At 38.6% G+C, this 26,801-nt stretch overlaps 1 protein-coding gene across 2 annotated transcripts in view; it reads right to left on the bottom strand.

Annotated features, from left to right (window-relative positions):
• The window catches only part of ANO6 (anoctamin 6), a 185,252-nt gene that overhangs the window by 140,554 nt on the left and 17,897 nt on the right, over positions 1–26,801 (bottom strand). Inside the window, exon 2 of one of the 2 annotated variants that reach the window (XM_012748410.2) lies at positions 130–192. The exons of the other annotated variant lie outside the window; for it this stretch is intronic. Coding sequence (XP_012603864.1) covers positions 130–192 — 63 coding nt within the window. The remainder of the gene's footprint in view (positions 1–129; positions 193–26,801) is intronic. 2 annotated transcript variants of the gene reach the window in all.

Here is a 26,801-nt window from a genome sequence, read left to right as displayed (position 1 = left end):
AATATTATCTGGAACCCCTCTACATGCAAGCAAGTTACAGAAAGGAGAAGAAGATATAGGCCTGTCCTACAACTAACTAGCTGAGGGGAAAAGTAAGGGTGCTGTTCTAATACAAGGAAGGGATCTTACCCAGGCTGCACAGAAGGTGACTGTGAGGAGTCAGAAAAGGCCTCCTGGAGGCGGGAACATCACCTGAAGGATGAGGAGGCATCAATAAATACAATAGACAAATTATGAGGGATGATGTTAGGCTACAAAGACCAGTAGGAGGCATCAAACCTGAGCCCCAGTCATACAACTGTTAACAGTGAAGATCTGACCTTGAGCAAGCCATGTGACCTTTCTTGTTCTCACCTTTCCTTATCTGTGATTTGGAATGGCTAGATCATGTCAGTTGACCTTAACTCTTACTATGCATCACAATCACCTGGGGGCTTTCCAAAAATCCTGGCTCACTCCTCCAGAAATGTGGTTTCAGTTGGCAGGGCAGTGTATCTTTTGAAAGCTCTCCAAATGATGCTAAGCTGCAACCAGGGCTGAGAACACCTGGATGAGACGATTTCTTAAGTCCTAGACATCTTAGGTCTGAGGCTCTCAACACTTGGTGCACAATAACATACTGCTGGAAGCTTTTAGAAATACCAGTGAAGGCTGCATTCCAGATAATTAAACGAGAATCTCTTGGGAGTGGGCCTCAGGCATCAGTAATTTTAAAGTTCCCAGGCTGAGTCCAAGCTACAATCAAGGTTGACAACCACCGTACCAGGTCCTCTTAATACTTCAGTTTCCTATTACAGCCAATAAAGGATGGGAAAAGGAAAAAGAAATGCTAGTACTAGTTTCTCTTCCCCTCATTCCTCTGTCAAGTTAAAAAGAGAACTGAATGCCAAAGGCCACTGATGGATTTAAAATGGGTGTGTAACACACATGAATGTGTGCATCATTCATGTTCATGCATGCAGGTGAGAAATGCCCGTTCCAAAATGTTATCAGTTTTAAATTTAAAATGCAATGGCATACGACTATAAAATGGTTCCATGGTGTGTTCCCTGCAATACTTAGTCAAAATTTGATTTGCATGGTTGACTATAATATGAACATTACATTCACTACCCCTGAGGTTACTTAAATCCACTTATTAGGCAATGGTGAACTAAACAAACAGTAATTAGAAACACTCCAGACTACCTTTTAAATCTGTTGCTAAATTATATTTTTCCTGCACCAAAGCCCATACACACAGCATGTCCACAAGCATCACAAAACCAAAGCCTCAGAAATATTTACATTAATAAGGGCATAAGCAGTAAGGGCTGCTTTAGAAGAGGACCATTCATTACTGTTATTTCTCACATCTGGGTAAATAAAGCACTACCCACATGTGGTTAGAAAGCCCAGGTGAAAATGAACTCTCCAGGGGTCTGGTAATGAAGAACCCCTCTGATAGACTGTCTCATTTCCTGAAATGAGTCAGAGAAATGAAAGCAATTCTTCAGAAAAGAACATCTGCACCGTGGCACAGCTTATAAAATAATGCCAGATGATACCTGTGGCTAAGAGGTTGGTCCTGGAAACAGGACCAGAGCCTCTGCACCGCACTTAATCTCAGAGCTGCCACCATTAGCTTGGAGGGTCTGCAAGTCCGATGAGTGGCCAGGCATCCTGGTCTCACTGTAAATCTTGATTAGCAGTGAGACTGCTCACATTCCATTAGAGAGCTGGCCCCTAGCCTACCCACGGAAGCAGCCAGGAAGGATTCTTATGCCGTTGTGAGCATTCAAACCTTACAAGAAAAACTGTTTTCCTTAACTAAAAATAGTCTATGCCTGATAATGATTCATGCAGGCTTTTCTTCCTGAGAACTACAGTGTAGAGATGACCCAATGCCTCCAAGGAAAGCCTCTCCCTTCATACTATGCAGGAAGGAGAGGTATAGGCACGTGTCAGTACTGCAGGTGAGAAGGACTGATATACCTTTCTCAACAACTCTAGCAAAGACCAGTAAACGGGAAGGTTAAAAACAAAGATTGTCTTCACCAAAATCAGAGGCCAGTTATATCTAGTAGATGGCTCATCAATATTTTTTTCATCTTGGGTTTTTTAAAAGGAATCCAGGCTGGGTGCAGTGACTCACACCTGTAATCCTAGCATTCTGGGAGGCCAAGGCCAGAGGATCACTTGAGGTCAGGAGTTTAAGACCAGCCTGAGCAAGAGTGAGACCCCATCTCTACTAAAACATAGAACAACAACAACAAAAAAAATCAGCCAGGCAACTAAAAAAAAGGAAAAAAAGAAAAAATTAGCCGGGCATGGTGGCACATGCCTGTAGTCCCAGCCACTCGGGAGGCTGAAGAAGGATCACTTGAGCCCAGGAGTTTGAGATTGCTGTGAGCTAGGCTGATGCCACAGCACTCTAGCCTGGGCAACAGGGCAAGACTGTCTCAAAAAAAAAAGGACTCCAACTCTACTGTTTGTATAGAGGCAGGGGATATGCAACCTGGAAACAATCTAAATGTCCATCTTAAGAGGTGACTAGTTAAATTAAAATCTAGTACATATACAATGGAATACTAAGTAGCCATTTATTTAAAAGACCAATCTGTGTGCACATAGAGAGAGATCTGTACTCCCTATGATACATTAAAGCATGAAAAACTGTACCTGGCCCCTGTAAACATTTGGATAAATGTTTTTAAAGAAGTTGCCTAGTGTAGGAGAGGGTTAAGAGAGTGTTATTATTCTTTCATACCCTTCAATACAATTTGAGTTATCTTTTTATGTACCTTCCCCCTTCCCTTTTTAATAACAGGCATTAATTAACTAGACAGAGGATTATATTTTTGGTTTCTTCTTTATGCTAGTTTCTTCACATATAATTTAAAACAAAATCAGTGCTATTTTTAAATAGATGTTATAGAATCGTGACTCCCCAAAATCCATCTGTTGAAGCCCTGGCCCCCAGTACTTCAGAATGTGACTGTTTGGGGAGATGGGGCCTATGAATAGGTGATCAAGTTAAAATGAGGCCATCAGGGTGGGCCCTAATCTGATCAGTCTGGTGTCCTTATAAGATAAGATCTGGACACAGAAAGACACCAGGGTGCACGCACACACAGTAAAGACCATGCAAGGACACAGAGAAGGAAGCCGTCTGTCTGCAAGGAAGGAAAGAGGCCTCAGAAGAAACCAAATGCATTGACACCCTGATCTTGAGTTCTAGCCTCCAGAGCTGTGAGAAAACATCTGCTGTTTAATGATCCTAAGGTATTCTGTCATGGCAGCCCCAGCAAACTAACACAATAGAATAAACAAATGGATGGATGCAATTCAACTAACACAACATGGAGCCAGACACCCATGAAAGTCCTCAATAGGTCAAAACCACTATGCCTGCTATGATGCTGAAGCTGAAGGTCTCTTTTGGCATGTGAAGAAATTGGGGCTCATAGTGCTTCTGACTGGATCAGCTTTACCCCATTAAGTGGCTTGAGCTGGGACTAGAAGAGGTTTCCTACCTCCTCCTTCAGGACTCTTTCTGCTCACACTGTTTATCTTTGACACTATTTTTAGCCAATCCCGTAACTCATGAAACTAGAGCCTAAGATATTTTCTTTATTAGTGACTTTTAAAGGCTTGGCTTATATTCAAAAGGCTTTCTTCCTGTGCTGATAGCTAATGAAAAAGGAAGGTGTCACAGTAATGTTATTAATTTAAAAAAAAAGGACTGGCAATAGGGTTAAAAAAAAATCTAGAAGAACAAATGATATGTCATATTTATTTGCCAACCTAATTTTTTATACTTTAATACATATGGTCTCACAGCACAATGCAATAGATCAGAAGTATGGTTATTTAGGGCTAAAATTTATGAAATTTTATAGATTTTTACCAATTAATCAATCCTTTCTTTAGAAATTGGAGTTTAGAGACCAAAGATATAGAAAACCACAGACTTTGCCTATCTAATCTTTTACCTATATAAACTTAACCTATAAACCTAGTTGTTAGTTTATGAATACCTTTAAGTGTGTTAAGATCCAGGCCCATGAAAAGATCAAAACTTGAAGATAAATATTTGGTACAGACAGTTTAGGCTATCAGCATTCAGAGGAAGGCAGAATCCCTTTGCCTTGAATTAGGGGAAATCTGTCCAAGGGCATGGGGTCCAAACCAATCTGGGATATAAAGGTTAAGGAGAAATGATTTATGTACAGGTCTGTCTTGCCACTGAATATATATTAATAGTTTTTTTTTTTTTTTAAGGCAATTTCTTTTATTAGGTACAATAAGCATAATAGTGTTTTAGGAAGACAAGATAAAAATTACTCAAGGCTAGCTTGGTTCTCACTGAATAAAAACAATGGACTAAATACTGGGCTCCTCTGTGTGCATCTAATAATCAATGCCTTGGTCGCCATACTGGTATTCTCTGGGGTAGTCATCGGGGTACTCGCCATGGTATTCATCTGAGTATTCTGCCTGATAATCACTATCACTGATTTCTGACCCATTCGTTCCTGTTCCTATTAATAGTTTTTGAAGGCAAGAACTGTGTCCTTAAGATCCTAACAGAGTACCTGGCAAATAATAGGCATTTGTTCATCCAGGGGCAGAGAAAACATACAGAATGTTGATGTTAGGATAGGTCTGAACTACAGGGTATTTGAAAGGAAGCTGGGGATATATGGTTAAAGAAGTTGGGGGCAACCTGCAGATATACTGAAGTTAGGGCTTTATCCTATGTAGAGCCTTTAAAGATGTTTCTGAAGGAGAAAAGTACATGATGGGCCTACAGGTGGTAGGGAACTGACAAGAGTCAGGCATCAAGAAGTCACCTGCGTGATCAGTTGGAGAAATTCTCAGCTGCCTAATCTGAAAATGGGCATCATACTACCTACCTTCCTAGGGCTGCTGTGCCTATTAAATGGGATAATGATGGTAAAATACATAACACAAGGCCTGACAGTAAGCACTTAAGAATATATAATTACTATTATAATCGATTATTATTCCACATGGCAAAATGTAGAATAAAATGAACGAGAGAACAAGTGTGAGGTGTGGAGCCAAGGTATACGAGTATGTGTCACCTGAGGGTCTCTTCACGTCCCTTAAACAGAAAACTGTAGTGGCTATCTGTTGTTTTCGGAAATGAAGAATGATACATTTACTCTTTATTTCTCCAGAACTTAATACATGGATACAGTCGATCTAACACATGAGGAACAGATGTCTGAAATAATCTTTAAAATCAAGAGATAACTTTTAAGTTGCTTTTATATAAAAGTAACTATACAGGCTAATGCCAATCAGTTTTGAAACACTAAATTAATAGACTCAGCTATAAACCCAGGAAAACCATTTTTATAATGAACATGCCAATGCTTTTTCAATTAAGGACAGAATTGCCAACATAAAAGACTTACAATAGATGAGGAACTGCTCCTTTCGCTCATAAATAAAAGGGCCTGATAACTCTGCAAATTGTTTTTGAATTCTGATTACAAGAAATTGTTGAGAATCTGAGCTATAGGATTTTCCAACTGCACAATAATCACTTCATATTGGGGCTCACAGCTTCAGACCAAATTTGGTGTTTTGGTTTTTTAAGTTCTTTCTTCTAACTATTATTATCAAGGATCTCATGGTCCTATGTTTAGTGTCATATAAACATTAAGCTCAAATGAAGATAATAGCATTTTGTCTATTACAAAGCAATGCTAACTTTTTTGGTAAATTCGATCTTAGAAAGAAGATTTACTATACATAAGAAAAGTATATGTGCATTTACATAAATACATGTGTGTAAACAGTAAAGCTTTTTCAACTAACTGTTGGCAAAATTAATATATCAGAGGTCTGTGCTAGTATTCCTACTCTCTATATTAATAGTCTATTTAAAAACTGTTTAAAGGACCAGGTTGCCACACTGGGGGAGGGGGGGAATTTTGTCTTAAAATAAAAACCAAAGCCCAAGAAAATTGGCCAAAGGGACTAAATGAGCAAAATTAGACATAACTGATTACTTTTGCTGGAGTCAACAGAAAGTTCCCAATAAACAAAGAGGCCAAAATGAAGACAGCAGTCAGCAGTCAAACAAATTAGTAGGCTAAGGACCAAAGTAAGGAATACAAACTCACAAGCACAATTTGCTGACTGTCAATAGACATTAGCCAATGCACACATGTATTCAACACTGAAAATGAGTAACATTGTAGAAGGAAACAGCAGAGAACAAAATCAGGAATTAAAAAATGAGAGGAAAAAAAATTCCTTTAAGGAGAGAACAAACCCTAAAGACAGCATGTGGCAGGTAATGGAGTGACCACCAGATAAATCAAGAGACGTAAGTTTGAATTCCACTTCTACATCTACCCGACCGGTTTCCTAGGTTTCCTTCAGAATGTTCCTTAACTTTTCTAAGTCTCAGACTCTTCATCTGTAGTTTGAACAGGGAAGATATGATACCCAAAGATCTCCTCCAGCTCTGATAATAGACTAGGAGTTTGTGTAGATGATGAACAGATACTTTAAAAAAAAAAAATAGTCTACTTTTATTTCACAGTGGGCTTCAAGTTCACAAGACTGAGATTTCACAGAAGGGAGCCAAGCTCTGTCAGCATGCACAGAGAACACAGCCCGAAAGCATTTGTCAAACCAAGGCCTCTGAAATGAGTACACACAGCTGGACGGAGGAGTGCATGTTACCTGAGCCGTAACATCATTCTCAGCCACGAGCCCCTCTGCCACTGAGCTTCCCCAGCTCTTCCCAGTTGGATACACTCATTTCGCAACCCCAATTCTTCACACTGTCTTGCCAGAGGCAAGTTATGTGCACATTCATAAAAAGTTAGTAGAATTTATAAGGTGAAACAGACAATGGAAATGTTTGGTGCAGCTCCTAACCTTGAGAATGGCACAGTAGATGACAATTACTAGAGTTCAAAAAGAACATCTTGTACTAGGCCCCCGTTAGAATGAGTAGCCCAGTAATTTTGCTTTTTAGAACTTCACAAAATAATCTGAAATGCAAATGCTTATACCTACAAATATCTCACAATATTATTTATAACAGACAAATATCTGATACATGCTAGATCTGCAATAATCAAGGAACGATGATGCAAATTACAACTGAAGTTAGGTTCCCCTCCGATACCGTCCCATAGACTCTGCTGTGCTTACCCTTCTACCAGACTCACACTGCCTACTTATTGGACATTTCCTCCACCAGATTTAAGGTCCTTCCTGGAGGACAAACACCACATTTTGTTCACAGCTTTGGTCATAAAGTCTAGCTCCTAGTGATCACAAAATAAATATATATTGAATGTTTGCTAAAAAAAATTCTTTCAAGTAAATTGTATGTGGTAGCATTTTAGCCATTAAATGTGGTTTGTGAAGAATTTTTAAAAATAAAGAATGTTGATGATGAAAAGTTCTGGAAATGGACAGTGGTGATGGTTACAAAACACTGTGAATGTACTTAATGCCTATGAACTGTACACTTAAAAATGGTTAATTTTATATTATGTATGCTTTACCACAATAAAAGAAATAAAAAACAGGGAATGCTTATGGGGCAGCTTAAGTGAACCATAAGTCTAAACTATATAAAAGACACTTGCATTTTTTTAAAAAGGCAGGAAAGAAGCACACTAAATATTCATGGTGGTTTATCTTCTGGAGGTAGCATTAGGGGTGATTTTTGTGTTATTTGCAGTTTTTCTGTTTTTTCTGAAACTTCCACAGTGGTCCACATATAACATTTACAATCCGAAAGACACCACACAGCAGAAATCAGGGATAGGAGGTTTGGTTATCAGTAGCTTAAATCTGGATGTAAATCATTCACCTTGCCATGATCCTTGATGTATTTAATACTTGTATAATGCATATCATTTGTGCTGCCTTCTCCATATAGTCCAAAGGCATGCCATTTAAGTGAAAATGTTACCTTTAGTTGAAATTTATTTTTTTAGCTTTTTGTGATGCCAGAAAGCATTTCAGATCTGATGCACCATAAGTATGCTTCGTCCAGGCAGTTGTTTTAAACATACACATGACCAGCTGGATCAAATTCACTGTTGTTCTTAGAAGTGAAGGCTTTCAGGAACCTGTGATGGGCCAGTCTGCAATGCCTCAGAGACTTAGACACACAGACAGCCTCAGTAACCACTAGATTCATCACATTTACAAACAAATTATTAATAGAAGCGAGGCCTCTGGTGCCACATAAACTCAGGACTGAAGTAACACAAAGCTAAGATTGCCACTTACCATGCATGCCATCATGAGTGCTTCTGGCCTCAGTTTCCCCACAAATAAATGGGGATCATACTACCTCTCCCTATTAAACAGGATGATGTTTGCAAATGAGAGATGGAGTAAAACCCTCACCCTGCTGTCAACAGGTGTTCAATCAATATTATTAGTTTCCTTTCCTTTCCCTCTTTAGATCAAGTGTCTAATCCAGGATAGCAACAGTGAAATGCTAAAAATGACCAAACTAAGAAAGTTATTAGATAGGAGTGTGGGCACATATTCTGAATATTAGTTTAATTCACCCCTCAGAAGCCCTCATGATGAGTTTCAAAACAATTTTTCTATTTTCTATTTCTCAATAGTAGGAAATTATTAATCACTATTCTCTGTGTCCTTCACATACCTGGAAACCATGAAGTCGTCCTTCAATTTCTTCTTCAAACCTTTTATCCCTAACACATCTGCGGTTCCTGGGCCCTCTGCAACCTCCCCACAATTCTGTTAGCTCCAGAGCCTCTGAATCCCCCTATGCATGCACAGTGCAAGGGTAACACCTAACTTGTGCATCCCAGTGTTGAGTTTTCAAAAATACAACAAAGTATATGCTTCTGAAGGCTACTTGACCCTGCATGACCAATAGGGGTGTGCTCCTAAGACAAATCCAGATGTGGCCAACAGGGCTCTCCAGTCTGCTCCCTTTTGTCCTTTGCTTTGCCTTGCTCTTACCAACACTGCTTGGCAAGCTGACAGCAGCTGAGACTGCATCAGATTACACACTGCTCCAAATCCCTCCCTTCAAAACAGCAGCCCCGGCTGGGCACAATGGTTCACGCCTATAATCCTAGCACTTTGGGAGGCTGAGGCAAGAGGATCGCTCAAGGTCAGGAGGTCGAAACCAGCCTGACCAAGAGCGAGACCCTGTGTCTACTAAAAATAGAAAGAAATTAATTGGCCAACTAAAAATATATAGAAAAAAATAGCTGGGCATGGTGGCGCATGCCTGTAGTCCCAGCTACTCAGGAAGCTGAGGCAGAAGGATTGCTTGAGCCCAGGAGTTTGAGGTTGCTGTGAGCGAGGCTTATGCCATGGCACTCTATCCTGGGCAACAGAGTGAGACTCTGTCTCAAAAATAAATAAATAAATAAAAAATAAAAAGAGTAGCCCCTATATCTTTGCAAAAGATCTGCTCCCTTCCTTGATTAGCTCTTTTACTTGAGGACCTCACTCAACAAAGGAGGAAAGTAACTAAGCAAAGAATAATAGAAACCTTTGGCTGTGTGGGGTTCCCTTTGTGCTGAACTGTACAAACAAAACTCCACTACCTTTAGGCTAGAAAACTCGAGTTCATTCTTTCAGCAGACACATACTGAGCCCAGAGCTAAGTGCTAGGCATTCAAAAATAAGCCACTTTGCCTTATGGAAGAAAAGAACATCAACAATTCTGCCACAGCGCAATATGTTCTAGAACAAAGGTATACACAGGGTTATTACAGTTGCATGGAGGGTGCAGGAGGAGGACACCGAATCAGCCTGGGCAGGATTCTAAGAGTTGGATAATTCATGCATCTCTCTACCGGCCACACAGGAATGAATGAGCTAACCTGCAGAGCCCGTGGGGGGTGGGGGCAGTGCTGTTGCAGTCTTTTAATGCCGTCTATTTAATGATATTGTCACTGGAGTGCTTTGGCTGCTGTACTTGCTTTCCTGCTCTCCTCACATATTCACCTCTTACTTTATTTTCAGAATAAAAACATACGGTGTTCCCATTCTCTCTCCAGTCTTTCAACCCCATAATGCTTCCTGCCCCAGAGAGTTGCTTTGACAATCAGGGAAAGAATAATATAATGGCTTTGTTGGTGCAAATAAAGGGGCAGGAATGAGCCTGCTTGCTGAAAGGAGCTGGAAAAGGGAGTGTGAAGCCATTATCAGAAGTACCCATGGTGACCAAGCCCTCAGTGGCTCAGCAGGTGACTAACTGTCCTGTGGATGCCCAGGTGCGTCCCTGCCAACTGCAGCCAGAGACAGTTTATCTTCAAATCAGTTTCTATCCTCCCCCCTCACCTCACCCATCTCTAGCATATAATATTTGTCAAAACAGTGATTCTTAACCTTTTATATAGTTCATGTAATCCTTTGGGAGAATCTGGTTAAATCCAAGGAACCCTTTCCAGAACAATTCTCAAAAGCACATAAAACACAAAATATTGCATACAACTTCTAGAAATCCACAAACCCCTGAACCCCATGCACGGATACTAGAAGGGGGCTCACTGTTTAGTTCTAATATCTTTGTACTTCTACCCATGGAAATGTCACCTCAAACTTGACTCTCGGTCATTCCAATGTCAGACCATCCTCCAATGCCCTGCCTTTGTTCCATGTAAGGCTTCTGCCTAGAATGCCTGTATTCATGTTTTCGGCCCAGGAAACATGTATATAGTGGTTTAAGTATTGCCTCTTGAATGAAAATAATGAAAACATTGTAAACCCAGCACCCTAATTCAACCCCCACCCCAAGAAGAATTAATTACTCCCTTCTTTCTGCCCTACCACATACTCTGCAGGTGCTTATACTGGAGATCCTACAATATTTATTACTTTCATGTACCATGTTTCCCCGAAAATAAGACAGGATCTTATATTTATTTTTCCTGAAGAAGACACCCTAGGGCTTATTTTCAGGGGATGTGTTATTTTTTTTAAAGTACGGTACAACAATCTACATTTATTCAAATACAGTTAAGTTGTCTTCTTCTGGAACATCATAACTCTCCAAACCCTGAATTCCATCCTGAATTTCTTGCTACTCTTATTTCCTTTAGAGCCATTGGCCCCCATCTCTCAAGTTGAGCAATAGAGCTCTCATGGGGCAGATGAGAAGGGCTGCTCATCTTCTTTACCGCTCCGAGACGAAATGCATGCGTTTGCATAGCCACGCCCATCACTAGGTCTTATTTTCAGGGTAGGCCTTTTATTGCGCAAATGATTAGAAATCCTGCTAGGGTTTATTTTATGGGTAGGTCTTATTTTCAGGGAAACACGGTAGTTACATGCCTTTTTCTTTCTATCAGACTGTAAGCAACCTGAGGGCATGGACTGCAACTTCCTTATCTTTTATTTCCAGCTTTTAGTAAAGTCCCGATTCCGGACAAAAATATTCCTTTGGGGAAAGCAAACACAAAATCAGATCATTTTAGTATGGGTGTCCTAATCCCCAACCCTGATGGGATGAGTGATTTTAAGCTAAATCTTAATGGAATAGCAGTGAATCAGGTAAAATTGGGGCGGGGGATGTTACAGGCAGAGTGGACAGCAAGGCCTGCAGCAGGAAACAGTGTGCACAGGGAACACAGCACTCAGGATTCGTGGTGACTGAAAGCAGGGACAGGAAGAGGGTATAAGAGAGGTAACGAGGGAGGAGGTGATCAGGGCCCCGAATGAGGTGTATGGGAGCTTGAGTTTATCCCATAGAGACAGAAAATGAAAAACTTCGTTTTTTTCCTCATTTATTCTCACTTGTTTAATTTATAAATGAATCACTTTCTCTAATTTTCTCAGAAAAATCCCTTTGGGATTTTCATTAGCATTGAAATAAACCTAAAAAACAAATCTGGAAAAAATGAATACTTTACTACATTGTTTCCCCATATAGAGAACATATAAAACCCTGGCATTTATTCCAATCTTTTCAAAATCTTGGCAAAGCTTGCAGTTTTCTTCATTGAAGGCTTGTAAGTCTAGGAAGGTGACCCGTTCGGATACATACTTTGGACAGACAAATCTGGCAAGAGTACAGAAGAGGATGGATCTGAGGAGACAGGATTGGAAGGCTGAAATACAAACTAAGAGATATGGCCACAGTCTGGGCAAGGTGAAAAGCCTAGCACCAAGGCAGTGATACAGGGGCGGGGGTGCGGGGGAGGAGGGCAGGGAACTGCCTCAGAAAACACAGGTGGCAGAATTTACAGAATGTGGTGTCTGACCAGATGTGGAACAAAAAGAGGGGCCAGAGTGGTGTGAGGAGAGAGAAGCAGCTGGGGAGACTGAGTGGATGGGGAGGCCATTCACTGAGAGAGAACATGGAAGGGATGCATTTGGTAGGGCAGGGGGTGTCAGGGGGAATGATGAGCTCAACCAAGAAGATTAAGTCATTGAACACATCCCGAGTGTATGCCGGGTGCCTCGCTGAGTGCTGGGGAGCCCGTGGCAAGCCAGACTGTGCCGCCACACAGCAGGTGGACAGGGGTAGCAGTGGGGGAGGAGCAGGGCAGGCAGAGGAATGCGCCCGGCAGGGACGGCCCCCAAGAGCTCTGGAGCCTGAGAAGCAGAACTCAAAAACTGCAAGCGTAGGTGGATGAGACTGGCCTCAGAAAACACGCACAGCAGAGAGAAAGGAGAAGTGGACCAAGGTTAGCACTTGAATTAATACAGTGTTTTAAGTTGGGCAGAGGAATCAAAAGGCCAAGAGAGCCCCAGATCTCAGAAGCCAAGAGAGGAACAGAAGGCCTAATAACCCATGTTGGGCCCACACTGCCCTTGGACTTCTCAGAAAGAATGACTTTTTGAAAAATGCAAAGGTCATAAAGTCGATTTTAAACATTAAATAAAATCACATAAAAAGTCCATGATGAGGGTAAGAATTTACATCTCCTGGCTGCCTCTCAGAGCTTTATCCACCAGCCATATGGAGCTGATGATTAATATTCAGTAGGAAGTGAATTTGTAATCATGTGCCTGCCATTCAAATGTGAAAAGAAATGTTTTCTGCGCAGTATACCCAATAAGACATTAATATATCTCCAGTTTAAAATACATTTATGAATAATTTTATACATTTTATAAATTTCCTGGCAAGAATGATAATAGAAAAATCTATTTTCACTGCTACATGAAACAAAAAAGAGGAATGAAAGGTTCAGTTAATCAAGGAATTTAATACGCTTTATAATAAATATCAAACAGTCATTACTTGGACTGGCTGAGGTCAAAAGATGATTATAACAGCTGGAGTTTGTGCCTATATTTATTCTCTGTCAGTTACTTATATTTGCATAAGAAGTTTCTTCTATTCATGAATTTTTTTTTTAACCACATTAGAATGCTAGGAATCAAATTTGGTTTTCCTGATTTATATATGAGCAGTAATAATAAGATTTTGTAATGATTAACAGTAGTAACAATCAAATAAATGGAAAACACTAGCCTTTCCAAGATAGCAATGTAATGACAAAAAGACAGATATGAAAACAAATTACCTGCACTGCCTTAGGTAAATATGGTTTAGAATGCCAGGAAAGCACTAGAATCTGAAATGATTACTGTGGCAGTGTTTGATGAAGCCAGGAAAGGAAAAATACTGTGAATTTTTCATCTTTTGTCATCTTTGTCAACAATGCATATGCATGTATATGTGTACACACATGTACATGTTCAATTTTATGACATCCTATTCACAAGAAGAGATGCAATAACTTCAAGATTATAGAGGAGAAACCTGGGGCCAGAGAAGATACAAGATCTATCCATCCAGGAGGAGCTGAGAGATTTACAATTTCCGCTCCTAACAACCACTGCCCTTAAAGTATGTATTCTAGGGTCATTTCATTAACTCTACTACAGTCTCTGCTAGTTATAACTCCCGGAGTTCTGGGTGAACAAAAAGTTTTGTTTTATTAAAACAAAAATGGCTTTGGGATGATTTTTCTTAAATTAAGAATCCTATGAATCCACGATGGTTCTTTTAAAAATAGTGCCCAAGGAATAATGTCCACTACAACATCCTCCAGCAACATTCCTGCTTTTATTGGAAGAAAGAATTCCAAGGCAGAGGGAGAATGCTGTGACGGTGTCTAATCTCTGAGTATTCAAAGGGGACCAAGAGTAGGGGCTTCCAACAAGTTAAAGACTTGATAAATAACTGAATAATAAAAGAAGAAAGAAGAGAGAAGGAATAAATGAGTAAATGATAGAAGATGCTATAAAATTAAGAACCTTCTAGTAAACAGAAATAAAATTTTATTGAGTTTGATAATCCAGCATGCAAAAATTATGGTAACAATTTTTTAATGTATAAGAGAGATACTTACATATGGCAAATTTAAGTTAAAAACTAGCTTATTCTCAGTTATAAAATATATGTGGGAATTAAAAATTTGAATCAAATCTTGATTGGCATTATGTAAAAATGTGATTATTTCACGGCCTGGCATTCAGATAAAAGTATATAATAAAACAATAGAACCAGAAAACTCTGATTTTATACATTCAAATATATTCTTTATTGAACTTGCCCATAATGCATATTTCTATTTATTTTCAACTAATGAGGTCTAATCTTTTATATTTGTAATTCTGGGAAATTTTCACAATACATTTAATCATAAGTGTATCTCGTGAACAAGTTAAATATCACCATTTTATGTCCATTCCACCAAACTGTAATAAACATTTGATTGGCCAAATTTTAAAAAATTCAACCAAATGACTGAAACTAAACTGTATTTAACTTATTTTCCTAAAACCAACTTGAACTATGAGAGTAAAGAGTTGGTCCTGTAAGTACAAGATCTTAGTATCTACTAAGCCTTCAACAACTGCCCAGTCCTCCGCAGTCTCGTCTTCTGGGAGAGAGTACTGTGTAGTGGTTAAGGACAGGGACTCTAGAGCCAGACAGCCTCAGTTCGATCCCCAGCTCAGCCTCTTGCTAATTATCTGACATTGACATGTTACTTAGACTTGCTATGCCTCAGTTTTTTCACCTGTAAAAATGGGATCATAACAGTACCTACCTACCAAGGTTATTGTGAGGAGTAAATGTTTAATGCCAAGCACTTAGAAGAACACCTGGCACATAGCACATACATAGTCAGTCATAAATGGCTTATTATTACATTCTTATAATTATCATCATTATTATCATTATAACTGTCATCTAACTTATGGGCTTTCTGTGAAATAAAAAGCAACTCAGGTCTACGTGCTCAGGTCTAACTAATAATTGCTCATATACCACCATATTTTCAGTATACCACAATTAAAATTTAAGAACTGCATGTGCTTTTGGTAAAATATAAAAAACCATCATTAGTCAAAGGCTAGTGAGAAGCAGAGGTAGGAATGGACTCAAGTCTTCTGACACATGGTGATGTTCTTCTTTCTCAGAGTGGCCTTGAATCCTGGCAAGCTTTCAGTAAACTACAGCAACAGGCACAAAAATAGTCCATAAATAAATAACTCACCAAGTGTGCACTTAGATCACAGGAAAAACAAAGGGGATATTATTCAAAACATCCAACTGCACATTTTGTAACCTAAATTCTTTGGTCTGTGATAGCCATGTAAAATCACAAGGGGAAAGGTTATCCTCACTGGGCCAAAATCATGCACCTAGTGGATACTGACTCTCAGGCAATGCTCAGCAACAACACCCCCATCCTCCTCTCTTTCTTGGCCTACCTTCACGGGAGGTATGGACAACCTGGTTACCAAGTTGAGTTTCAGAATTCTACGGTAACCTTCCCCTGGCCCTCCAAACTAAACTCGTAAGGTCTTTTCCTATTGTATTCTTTCTGTACCATCCAACATCCATCAATTCCTCATTCGTAAGACGGGTGAACTTTCTGGGATCACTACATGGACAGTTCTGAAGAGCTTTCGCAAATCTAAAGCATGAACCAAATATTCCTAGCCTCATTATAATCCGTAAGCTGGGAGGAATCTTGCATGTAGTCCAAACTCTTCATTTTACAGATGAGGGAAACTATGATACTGGTGATCACCTATATACAAAATAATAACTGACTCAAAGTAACCTAACACATACCTACAACTTCAGTGAACATGTTAATTATACAGTTTCATGTTTAGAGGCCTGAAATCCTAATTGTAAAAGGTTATTCATTTAAATCCAGGTTCTTAATGATATCACATATCTTCTCATTTGTAATTATGTGCATATTTAGAGATAATGTTTAAAATTTTTAAGTCCTGGGCTGCTTCCACAGTCCCCGATTTCACATTTCATTAATGGCATCAGCATGCTTCTCATAAACTATTTAAAACTATGAGTAACTTTATATATTTAAGAGTTCTGAATTCAATTTTCTCTTCTCTGTAACTGGATCTGTGCCAGGGGGCTTGGAGAGAGATGAGAAAAGCAAGTTCTGGGACTCCCACAGCCTTTGAATGGGAAAGCCTGGTTCAAATGGGCAGGATGAGGATAATCATTAAGGCTAGACTTCTTTCCTAGGATGTGCTCTTCTTTTAAAAAGATGGACACATTTACTACATGGAAGTTTCATCATATGTTTAACATGCTAAGTTAGCTGAGCATGGTGGTGCACACCTGTAGTCCTAGCAATTTAGGAGGCTGAGGCAGGAAGATCGCTTGAGTCCAGAAGTTCGAGGCTGCAGTGAGCTGTGATGGTGCTGCTGTACTCTAGTCCGGGTAAGAGAGCAAGACCCTGTCACTGCCACCCCCTCCCCCAAAAAACCAAGCTAAATCAAAAATAAATTCAAAAACAAACCAGTAAATAAATCTCTTTTAATTCTGTGGACCCAACCTTCTATGTCTCATACCTAAATAAGTTAATGGAACCAGCCTATGAGACCTTCCAGATACTTTAGGAAAGGCCGAGGTAATAAAGCTAATTGTCCAAAATACACAGCATATCTGTACATGTATGGGAAAATATCCAGAGGGATATAACCCAACAGCAACTTTAACCAGAAGGTATGTGTTGTGTAAGGCCAGGGTGCATTCTGATTAGTTGGTGCCTGTGCCATATTGGCTGTCAAAGATCCTCTGTTTCACTCAAAACTTAAGTGTTAACAGACATTAAGCAGTATCAAGTTTTTTCTCCCTCTGTATATTCTCATTTTATTTTAGTGACAATGTGATATTTACACAATTAAACAAATATGATATTAAATAGCTTGAATTATGGAACATTCCCACAAGGATCTTGATATATCTCACTATCAATAAAGCAAAGAAATCCTTCAGCAGAATAAGGAAGGGTGGACAGTTTAAAAAATGGATACAATAAGCCTTTAACAAAATAGTTTTACACTGGCATCTCCAAGGAGTAAGCAAGAAAAATTCAGGGTTGATTTTTCTCCTTGAGGAATCTCAAAAGAAAGATATCGACACCAAATAAGCCAGGAACCATGAACCAAGTCCTTACTGTGTGAAGGTTTTCACAAATCCCCAAAGTTGACTTAGACAATGAGATTAATTTAAGAACATATCCTTACCACAGTTTGCTCCACAGAGCCAATGTTTATATTTAAGTATGTTGATGACCAGACCACTATAAACAAAATGTAATGTAATGAAATAATATAAAAATGAAAATAAATGCTTCTCCCCAACACCTCCATGTTGTTAACTTTGAGCCTCAGAAAAATGTGAGAATTGTTTTGGCTCAATAGAAGAGTAAATTGTTCCAACAATACTAAGCTTTATGGGCCCTGGGTAACAAAACTACTTCACAGGGGTGAAATGAGTATTTAATGAGAACACTGATTGTCAGCCAAATTTCACCATGTGCCCTGTCTAAGAAACAACAGAAATACATCATTTCTTATAAATAGTAGTTAATAAAAATAGTTTAAAAAAAATCACCTATGCTTTTTAAAAATGATTATGCTTCTTTGGAGATACAGATATGTTTGTGTTTTAGAGTTTTCTGGCCACTTTTCTATAATATTTGCTTAAATAATTTCTTTAAACCCTTTACACCACCACCTGTTATATTCAAGATGAGTACAGGCCTCCAGGAGAGATGAGTTCAAATTATTTCACTTAACTTCAAAATTGCAGAAACACAATGCATCAAATCAGGCAGTTTGGTGGTTTAATCATAAATTGCTGTTTCCCACCTGCTGAAATGATTTTTTATGATTGTCTGTGTGCTCTGCCAGGTGAAGCTGGCACTATTATGAGCTTCTTTACTTCAAGGAACTATTTGTTGAAAATGAAAAGGTTGGGAATGTTCTTTGCCCTTCACTTCAAGTCAAGCCCGTCGTAAATGCTCTCAAACTCTACTTTTCAAGATCAAGGCATTCCATACATTGAATAACAACAATAATAAAAAATAAAAGTTCAAGCAGTGGTGAGGAACCATGAGATGTAGGCTGAACAAATGAAATATAAGTTTAAAAAATTAAATGAATACACAAATACTACAGGAAAATGGACAGGAAAGAAGGAGTGAAGTACAAGGTGTTAATTTTGGTCATTGGCATTCTTACAGAGCACAAGGCTGGCTTCTTAACTTGGTTAAAGGCTTAGGAAGGCTAAGTTTAAAACAGCAAGTTGTGGCTGGGCGCAGTGGCTCGTGCCTATAATCCTAGCACTTTGGGAGGCTGAGGCAAGAGGATGGCTTGAGCCTAGGAGTTTAAGGTTGTAGTGAGCTATGATGATGCCACTGCATTCCCTAGCTTGGCGGACAAAGTGAGACCCTGTCTCAAAAGAATAAAAAAGATTTGAAAAATGTAAAAAACAGCATGTTTTACCACAGATGAACAAACTTTACCATGCACAGTGAATGATACAACATCAACTTTAAAACATGGCCATTAATTCTTTAAATATAAAACTCTTCTCATTAGATAATACTCTGTCCCCTTCCCTTGAATCTAGGCATGCTTGTGACTGCCCCATCCAATAGCATATGATGGAAAGGGTACTTGTGACTGGAAAGGCCACGCCTTAATAGGCCATGCATCTCGTCTCATCCATTGGAACAGTAGTCTCTGGGCCACGAGTAGTCACGGAGTAAGTCCCAATACCCTCCGGCTGCCATGCTGGAGAGGCCACAGGTAGGCACTGTGATGAACAGCCCCCATCTGAGCCCAGCCTTCCAGACCTCCTTGCCACGGTCAGAGAAACATGAGTAAAGCCATCTTGGACAAGACCACCTGCCAGCTGAACACCATACAGCCAAGCCCTGGCTGAATCCCTGTGCAAAATCATGAGATATAATAAAACAGCTGCTGTCTTAAGTCACTAACTAAGCTCTAGGATAGTTTGCTATGCAGCAATAGAGAATCACAGAATTTGGAAGGGAACTGAGACCCAGACTAGTTAAGTGCATGCCCAAGGATACAAGTTAGTAATCAGGTTAAAACTACAACCCAGGTCTCTAGGGTCCCAGCTCTGTTCTTTCAAAGAGCCTATTTTAGTTTCATCACATCCCATCTCTACTTTTCCACCATTTTATTTTGTTATTATGTGAACCCAAAAAGTACCAGGGCATGTTCTTAGAAGTCGTATCCTCTCCCGATTTTTAAAAGTTAAGAATAATTCTAACATATTTTCTTTCTTATGTCTTTATCTTAAACATTTTCCTCAGGTGAAACTGGGAAAGCATTACTATTTAGAGATCATGGGATAAAACTTCTGATCCAAATTTGCTTCAGCAACATAGACAGTAGTGTTAGCCTCACTTAGTACACCTAACATTTCACCTCTTCACTCTCACTTCACATGAAATATCTTCAGGTCAGCATCTGTGTTACTTTTCTCTAGTACTTATACAGCCAATGTTTTGTTCCAACTAGTTAAGAGAATCTCTGACCATTTTATTAGATGTAGTAACACAGTTCTTGAGTTATTTCTTCAGTTAGCCGAAATATGTATTAAAAGGCAACAATGAGCTTCCCAAGGTTAGCCTTTTGTGTGAACAGTTTACAGGAAACATTTCAGGTGCTCTTTAGGCTCCATATGAACCTGAAATTGCAGATTTATGATCTGCTCAGTAAGCAGCTTTCTCATTAAGTGCTTTATTTAATCTTTTGGATACTGTGTTCATTAAACTGCTACTTAGTAAAGAAAAGACAATGATTCTAAAGATAAAGAAACAAGTTCTGGCAGCTTTGGATTCTAAAGATAAAGAAACAAGTTCTGGCAGCTGTTTAAAAAGCAAGTAGATAAGATATTGGCCTCTGCAAGAACTAGCACATTGGAAGTAACTAGAGATCACAGGCCCACTGATGAATTGATTTGGGAAATCATCAATGTCTAACATTTTCATCCAGAAGAAGCTTTTTCTCTAAATTTACATGAAATATTATCAAGGTTTTTGAAAATTAAGTTTATTATATGATGGATATGCTCTTCTTCCCTCAATAAACCTGAACACAAGAAAAGAGACCCCTGAAATGCCTTAAGATCGGAACACTTTGCCCTGCCAATGAATTAGTTCTCAGTTAAACATACCAATTTCCAAATGAATGAAAGCACCTTTGAGAATCAGAAGAGCTCTATTACACCGAGAAGGACTTTTTGAATTTGTAAACCTTTATAAACTTGCAAAGTTTAAATGTTTAATACACCAAATTAAAAAAGACAGTAACCAAAAAGAATAAATATCGAAGAATTAGATGAAATGCTAATCACAACTTTAAAAAAATATTTGCAAATATTTTATGAACATGATACAATTAGGTAAATTTCTGGTGCAACACACTATTTCCTAGATGATAGTTTTTAATCATACATTTTGTGATTTCTGATGTGGAAACTGCAGTTTCAGTTCAAACTAAGTTACTGTATTTACAAGGCCTTTGGTCAGGACTTTATAGCAGTCAGGACAATGCTCTACATCAGCATGAAATTCAAAATTTTTCAAAGTAACTTAACATTTACTCTATCATTTCATCTCCGAAAAAGTCCTACACGGTGTCACCCCACAGACATGATGATTTTAGGACACCTTGAGGATCAGAGGCTGAACAACATGCTACATCACTAGAGTACACAATCCTGACTCAGGCTAACAGCTTCCATTACCACAGCAGATCTATCCTCAAAAGAGAACGCATTAAATAATAAATGACAGTCTTACTCCTATCTAATGCTGGCCAAATGGGCCCAGGCCAGATATCCTTGAATTGCAGAATTCTAAGACTGACTCAAAGAGGGGACACACATCTACTACTTAGTGGCACAACCCTTTGTTAAAATGACTTTTGCCAGGCAGGGTCTTCCTCCATATTCCTTCTGGTCAATCGACTCCAAATTCCCATTTTGGTTCTCTTTTTCTAAAAAAGCTTACTTCTCATAAAATACATTTTCTTTACTACCTCTACAGTCCCTGTAGACACAGAAGAAAATTCAGGTTTACTACTTCCAGAAAGGTTTCTTACTGAGTAGCAGGTGAAAGTAAAGGCAAACGCGCAGGCTGACTTTGTACCTCAGTTTCCCCACCCATAAAATGGATGTCCTGCTAACTTTATGTGACTCTTCTAAGAATTGAGTGAGATGCAAATGCTTTCTTTGTTAACTGTGAAGTGCTACAGCTACCTCAAATGGACTTGTTACCATCACATATGCATGCCAGCAAATGCCAGTAACTTTACAGCAGTATTTATCAAAGTTGTTCCTTCCATTAACTCCAAGGAGTCACTGTCATATCCAGACCAGCCTTCTACCTAGGGAGATATTAGCAGGATGTTCAAGTGAATGAAACAAAATTAACAGAAATAAATTCATTATCCCCTAGTACATTAACTAATCAAATATTTATACTGTTCTTATTTTATTTGTTCATGCTTGTATCCATAACTAGATGCTATGAACTGAATTGTTACCCCCAAAATTTATATGTTGAAGTTCTAACCCCCAATGTGATGATACTGGGAGACGGGGCCTTTGGGAGGTCATTAGGATTAGATGAGGTCATGAAAGTGGGACCCTCATGATAAGATTAGTCCCTTTAGTATAACAGACAGCACTCTCTCTTTCCACCATGTGAAAATATGGGGAGAAAGTGGTCGTCTACAAGCCAGGAAAAGAGCCCTCACCAAAAAATGACCATGCTGGTACCTTAATCTCAATCTCCCAGCTTCCAGATCTGTGAGAAAGTAAATTTCTATTGTTTTAGCCACCCAGACTGTGGTATTTTTGTTATGGCAGCCCAAGCACACTAAAACAATCTCACCAGGAATCTCTTTAGAGATTAAGCCTACAATTCCAATCCTACCTTAACCATTTGCTTGCTGTGTGAATTTAAGCAAATTACTTAACTTTCCTGATTCTTAATTTTATCATCCATAAAATAGGTATTATAATAAATAGCACCTACTTAAAAACATTGTTATGACTATTCAGTGTGTTAATACATATAAAATATTTATAATTAGGCCTGGAACTTAATATGGGTTTGCTTTTTTTATGCCCCTTCTTAGTTTTTAACACTGCGAGACATAGGGCAAACATTTAATAAATCCTGGGGTGATGGATTTCATTAGAAAGTAGGATGAAACTGGCCCATGTAAAATCATCTGGTCTACTCCTTTTTGAAGTAGGGATACATCAAAATGATCACACCAGTCTCCCCTTGTTCACTGTTAAGCATTCTCAGGGAATGTGTATATTTGGACCTCGTAAGTGTTTAAGAATCTATATCATTAGGTTAAAAATTAATTCCCTCAGTCCAGTAGGATTTGGCTATATCCATTTCTACAGCTGGTGCCTCTGCATTATTATAGGCTACCGGTCAGCTTTCTCTTTTCAAATCCAAGTAACTACAGTTCCATTGCTCTTTCCTCACAGTTAATAACGTTTATTTTGACTTGAATTCCCAAATGTAGAAACAGTTCAGGAACTCTATTGACCCAGGTTATAAAAATCCTGAAGAACTCAAAAAGTATTACACTGAAAAGTGCAAGAAAACCAAAAAACCACAAAATAAACTTTCACTAGGCTTCAGTCTTTACTCATTGGCTCCAAACTATTTTGCTGATGAATGATTCTAATCGGAATTATTTATTATAGAAGGTAAATGAATATATTCATTTTTACTCATTCCTAGTATAATATTATGAAAAGTGAACCCCAGTACAAACTGAATAAAGTCACCAGAGGAATAAAATCAATTAAAGACATACTGTGTACTTACACTCAGACAGACTTGGAATTTCAGTGCTTTAAGCTAATTTCTCTCTTGCTATTTTCAGAACCTAATCAGTAACACAAGTAATGCTTATTAATAATATTAATAATGTACCTTATGCTATCTCTGTCAACTTCATAATCTTCATGAGTTTTTTTTTTTTTTTACTAAAGTGTCAATCTAACTTCTAGAATCCTACCCAAGAGAATCTATGCAAAATTATAATTAACATTCATTTTATAGGCATAGGAATTAGCCATGGGCCCATTCATGAATGCCTATAATTAAGTTATTTTACATATTATAATAATTTATATGAAATTATGAGATTTGTATTATTTGGTTAATATAAACAGCTATGAGCACCATACATGATAGATACCAAGCCTTCTAGTGCATTATTTCATTTTAATTTGACAATGAGAAAAAAAGGCCAGAGAGATTCAACAACTTACTTAAGGTTGCACAATCAATAAGTAGTGGAGTAAAGATTTTAATTCAGGCATTCTAACATCAGAAAAATCTCTCCTAATGAGCCTTTTCTACTGCTTTATACTAGATAGAGATTTGGAAAACATTTCCTGGTAAAACAATGAAAAAGCAGATTAAGGCAAGGAAATAAATTTTCTACAAAGAGCTATCAACACTACCAACCCAAGGAGGGTTATTAAGGGTCCCCTAAAAAATAGTTTTTAATTTTTTGGTTTTTTAAAGATAATAGAAAATGTCTTATACCTCCAATTTTTATAATAAGAAAAACAAACATAAAACTATTACCTTATTATGAATGCTAAAAATATTTCAGTATACTGAATTGGCAAATGATTTTTCCACAGATTTAGTACTTTAAAAGGAAACAACATAAAAATTCAAAAGAACAGTATCCATTCCCCATTTTCATTTATGTGGCTTAAGTAACTCCACACCAGCTGGTGCTGATTAACAGACTGCGGAACTCTGGTCCACAAAGATGGCTTCGGGAATGGATACGTAATCCCATGAGAGCCATTTGCTGGTATTTCTAGAGAAGAAAGCTAACAGAACTCTTTCTTCCAGGGGATGACACGGTGAAAGGGTATTTTCCGGTGAGAAACTACCACTGCCTCTTTGCTACAAGGCAAGAGCTGGAGCTTCTGATAGTCCCTTTCATGGATCCTGAGAGTAAGGCTGGCTCCTGAAGCTAAAGCTACCTCTGAACCTTTCCATTATTACGCTAATAAATTCTTTATTGTTCAGGCCATTTGATTTGGATTTTCCACCCCCATGACCAAATGTTCCTAATTAAAATAGAAATTCAAAAGTGAAGATATTTAAAAAAAATCCTTTATTCCTTCTTTTGTCTTCCCCCCAATACAACTACCTAAGGGAATCTATTGTAGCGCACACATTTTAAAGCAGGTGGACCTTGTGAAACAGCAGTATGGGAGCTGATGACAACAGCACAAGAAACCCAGACTTTCACAGTTTCAAAAGGCAGCAGTATTGGCTAACAACTTTATAGTATCATATAGTTAATAAACCTTAACTCGCCAGTTGTGTATCATAATTATGCAAGTTTAATAGAACTGGCAGTCCAGTCCCTTTGGATCAAGGATCTCCTTAATAATCTGATGAAAGCTATGGATTCCCCTCACCTCCACAAATATGCAAATAAACACATTTCCCAAACAGTTTAGGGGATTTAAGAACTCCTGTTCCCCAAGCTCACCCATGTAGATCCATTACCCCCATGTTAAGAACCCCTGTGGAGTACCAGTGTTTAGGCAAGAAGTAAAACAGTATTGGAGCAACCACCATCTTCCTGCTCAGTTTCTTAAAAAGGTCATCCACCATCCCTGAGACTTCCCCCCAAGTCTCCTCAAAGATGCCCAACAGATACTCTCCTTTAAAAAGACTATCTGAATCCCACCAAACTGTAAAGGCTTTCATTCATTCATCTTCTATTGGTTACAATAAAAACAAGGCAGCAGTTATGAACGTAAGAGCATTAACAGAAACTTTTACTATTCTGTCAACAAAGTCAAATATGATTTTATATTATTACTATATTTTCCTAATGGACAGTTTTCAAGTTATTGGGAAAGTTTTATGTAGCATTTATATTTTATTAAAGTATTTATTATTTCTATAAAACATGAGGCAAATGACCCTTTGTATAATTATCCTTTATACAATGTTCCCATCAGAAAATGAGCTTCAATTTATGTTTTCCAAACTGCTCAGTGCCAGGAAGTAACTTGCTATAAACGAGAAGGCAATCTGTACTATGTCTGAATCTCTCCCATTTAATCTGATCTGCAGTAATTACACCAAAAAAATTATCTATAAACATCTATCATAAGACCAAAGAACAGGTAGATTCAATCACTGCATTATGTATCAGGTAACTGAGATAAGTAGAAAAACTAAATGCTTTATTCCATATTGTCATAGGTTGACAATACAAGAAAGTGGTGCTTTTAAAAGTTCAGAATGCATGGCCACAGTGACTCCTATGTATAACAAACTCATTTAGACTTCAAAAAGCTACAAAGCAATTATCACAACTACTATTATCCAAATAATCTCTCATTACTCATAGAAAAGTATTAAATAAGTTAATATGGTATACAATAGAAATTACAGATGATAGATTTTCTATGTATATTTGTAAAATAATGATTGATATGTACTTTTCTATTCTAGTTGCAGATTAAAGTCAGAAATCACAATCACCTTTTCAAAGGCATGTGAAAAGTTGTACTATTTCCTAGCCTTTCTCAATCCATTTTGAACTTTATACGTGAGAGTTCATAAAACTTAAAACGAATGACAGTGGCACACACAGTAGCTCTAGTGGAAGTCTGACAATAAACCCTACAGTTTACCTGTTCATAGAATTTATCACTTTTTCAATCAAAACTTGAACCAGATGTTTTCCAAGTTCTGTCACAAAGGGTTAGGACTATTTTGCCTGTGCACTGGCATATAGCTAATTTCCCCCTCCTATGGGAGACAAGATCCTTCTTCCCCTCATACATAGCCTCTTTCACTTCCAAGGACAGCCAGCCTGTCCCTGCAAGGATCCAGGATGGGGCATTGGAAGCTGCCTGGAAGGAATGAGGCTGCCCCGATGGTAGATCAGGTGTCTAGGAACAAACCCAGTGCACACCCAGGAGGAAGGCCACCTGAGAGGATATGGTCACCAAGAAACATAGAGACAAACAGGCATACCAGTTCAGGAATGGGATGGAAAAAGCCAAGAGTGGTTCTCAGCTTTTTGGATTCCTGGTACATTTTCCAAATACTGGAATTTCCGACTAGAGGACTTTTCTTTGAGCTGTATTTGCACGAGACTGAGAAAATGTCCATTTTCCATCCTGAAGAATGGGCAGAGTACCTTCCAGCCACAGGTGCTGAGACTAAACGTCCCCACAACACCAAGCCATCGGCACTCCTTGCTACCTCACTCAGACACCACACTGCTCAACTAGGTCACTGCTCAGCACTGGGGAGCTGCTTCTGAATAGAACTGTTTACTGCCAGGTGGATTTCCACTATGCCCAGCAGGTGGTTTTCCCACATTTCAGTAAACACTTGATCTTTTTCAGGTGCCAGGCTGAAGTTAAGCCTCCTATCTCTTGCTGCAGGAAACTG

Source organism: Microcebus murinus, chromosome 10 (genome assembly GCF_040939455.1).
Source record: "Microcebus murinus isolate Inina chromosome 10, M.murinus_Inina_mat1.0, whole genome shotgun sequence".
Classification (NCBI taxonomy): domain Eukaryota; kingdom Metazoa; phylum Chordata; class Mammalia; order Primates; family Cheirogaleidae; genus Microcebus; species Microcebus murinus.
This window is presented reverse-complemented; position numbering and strand designations above follow the sequence as displayed.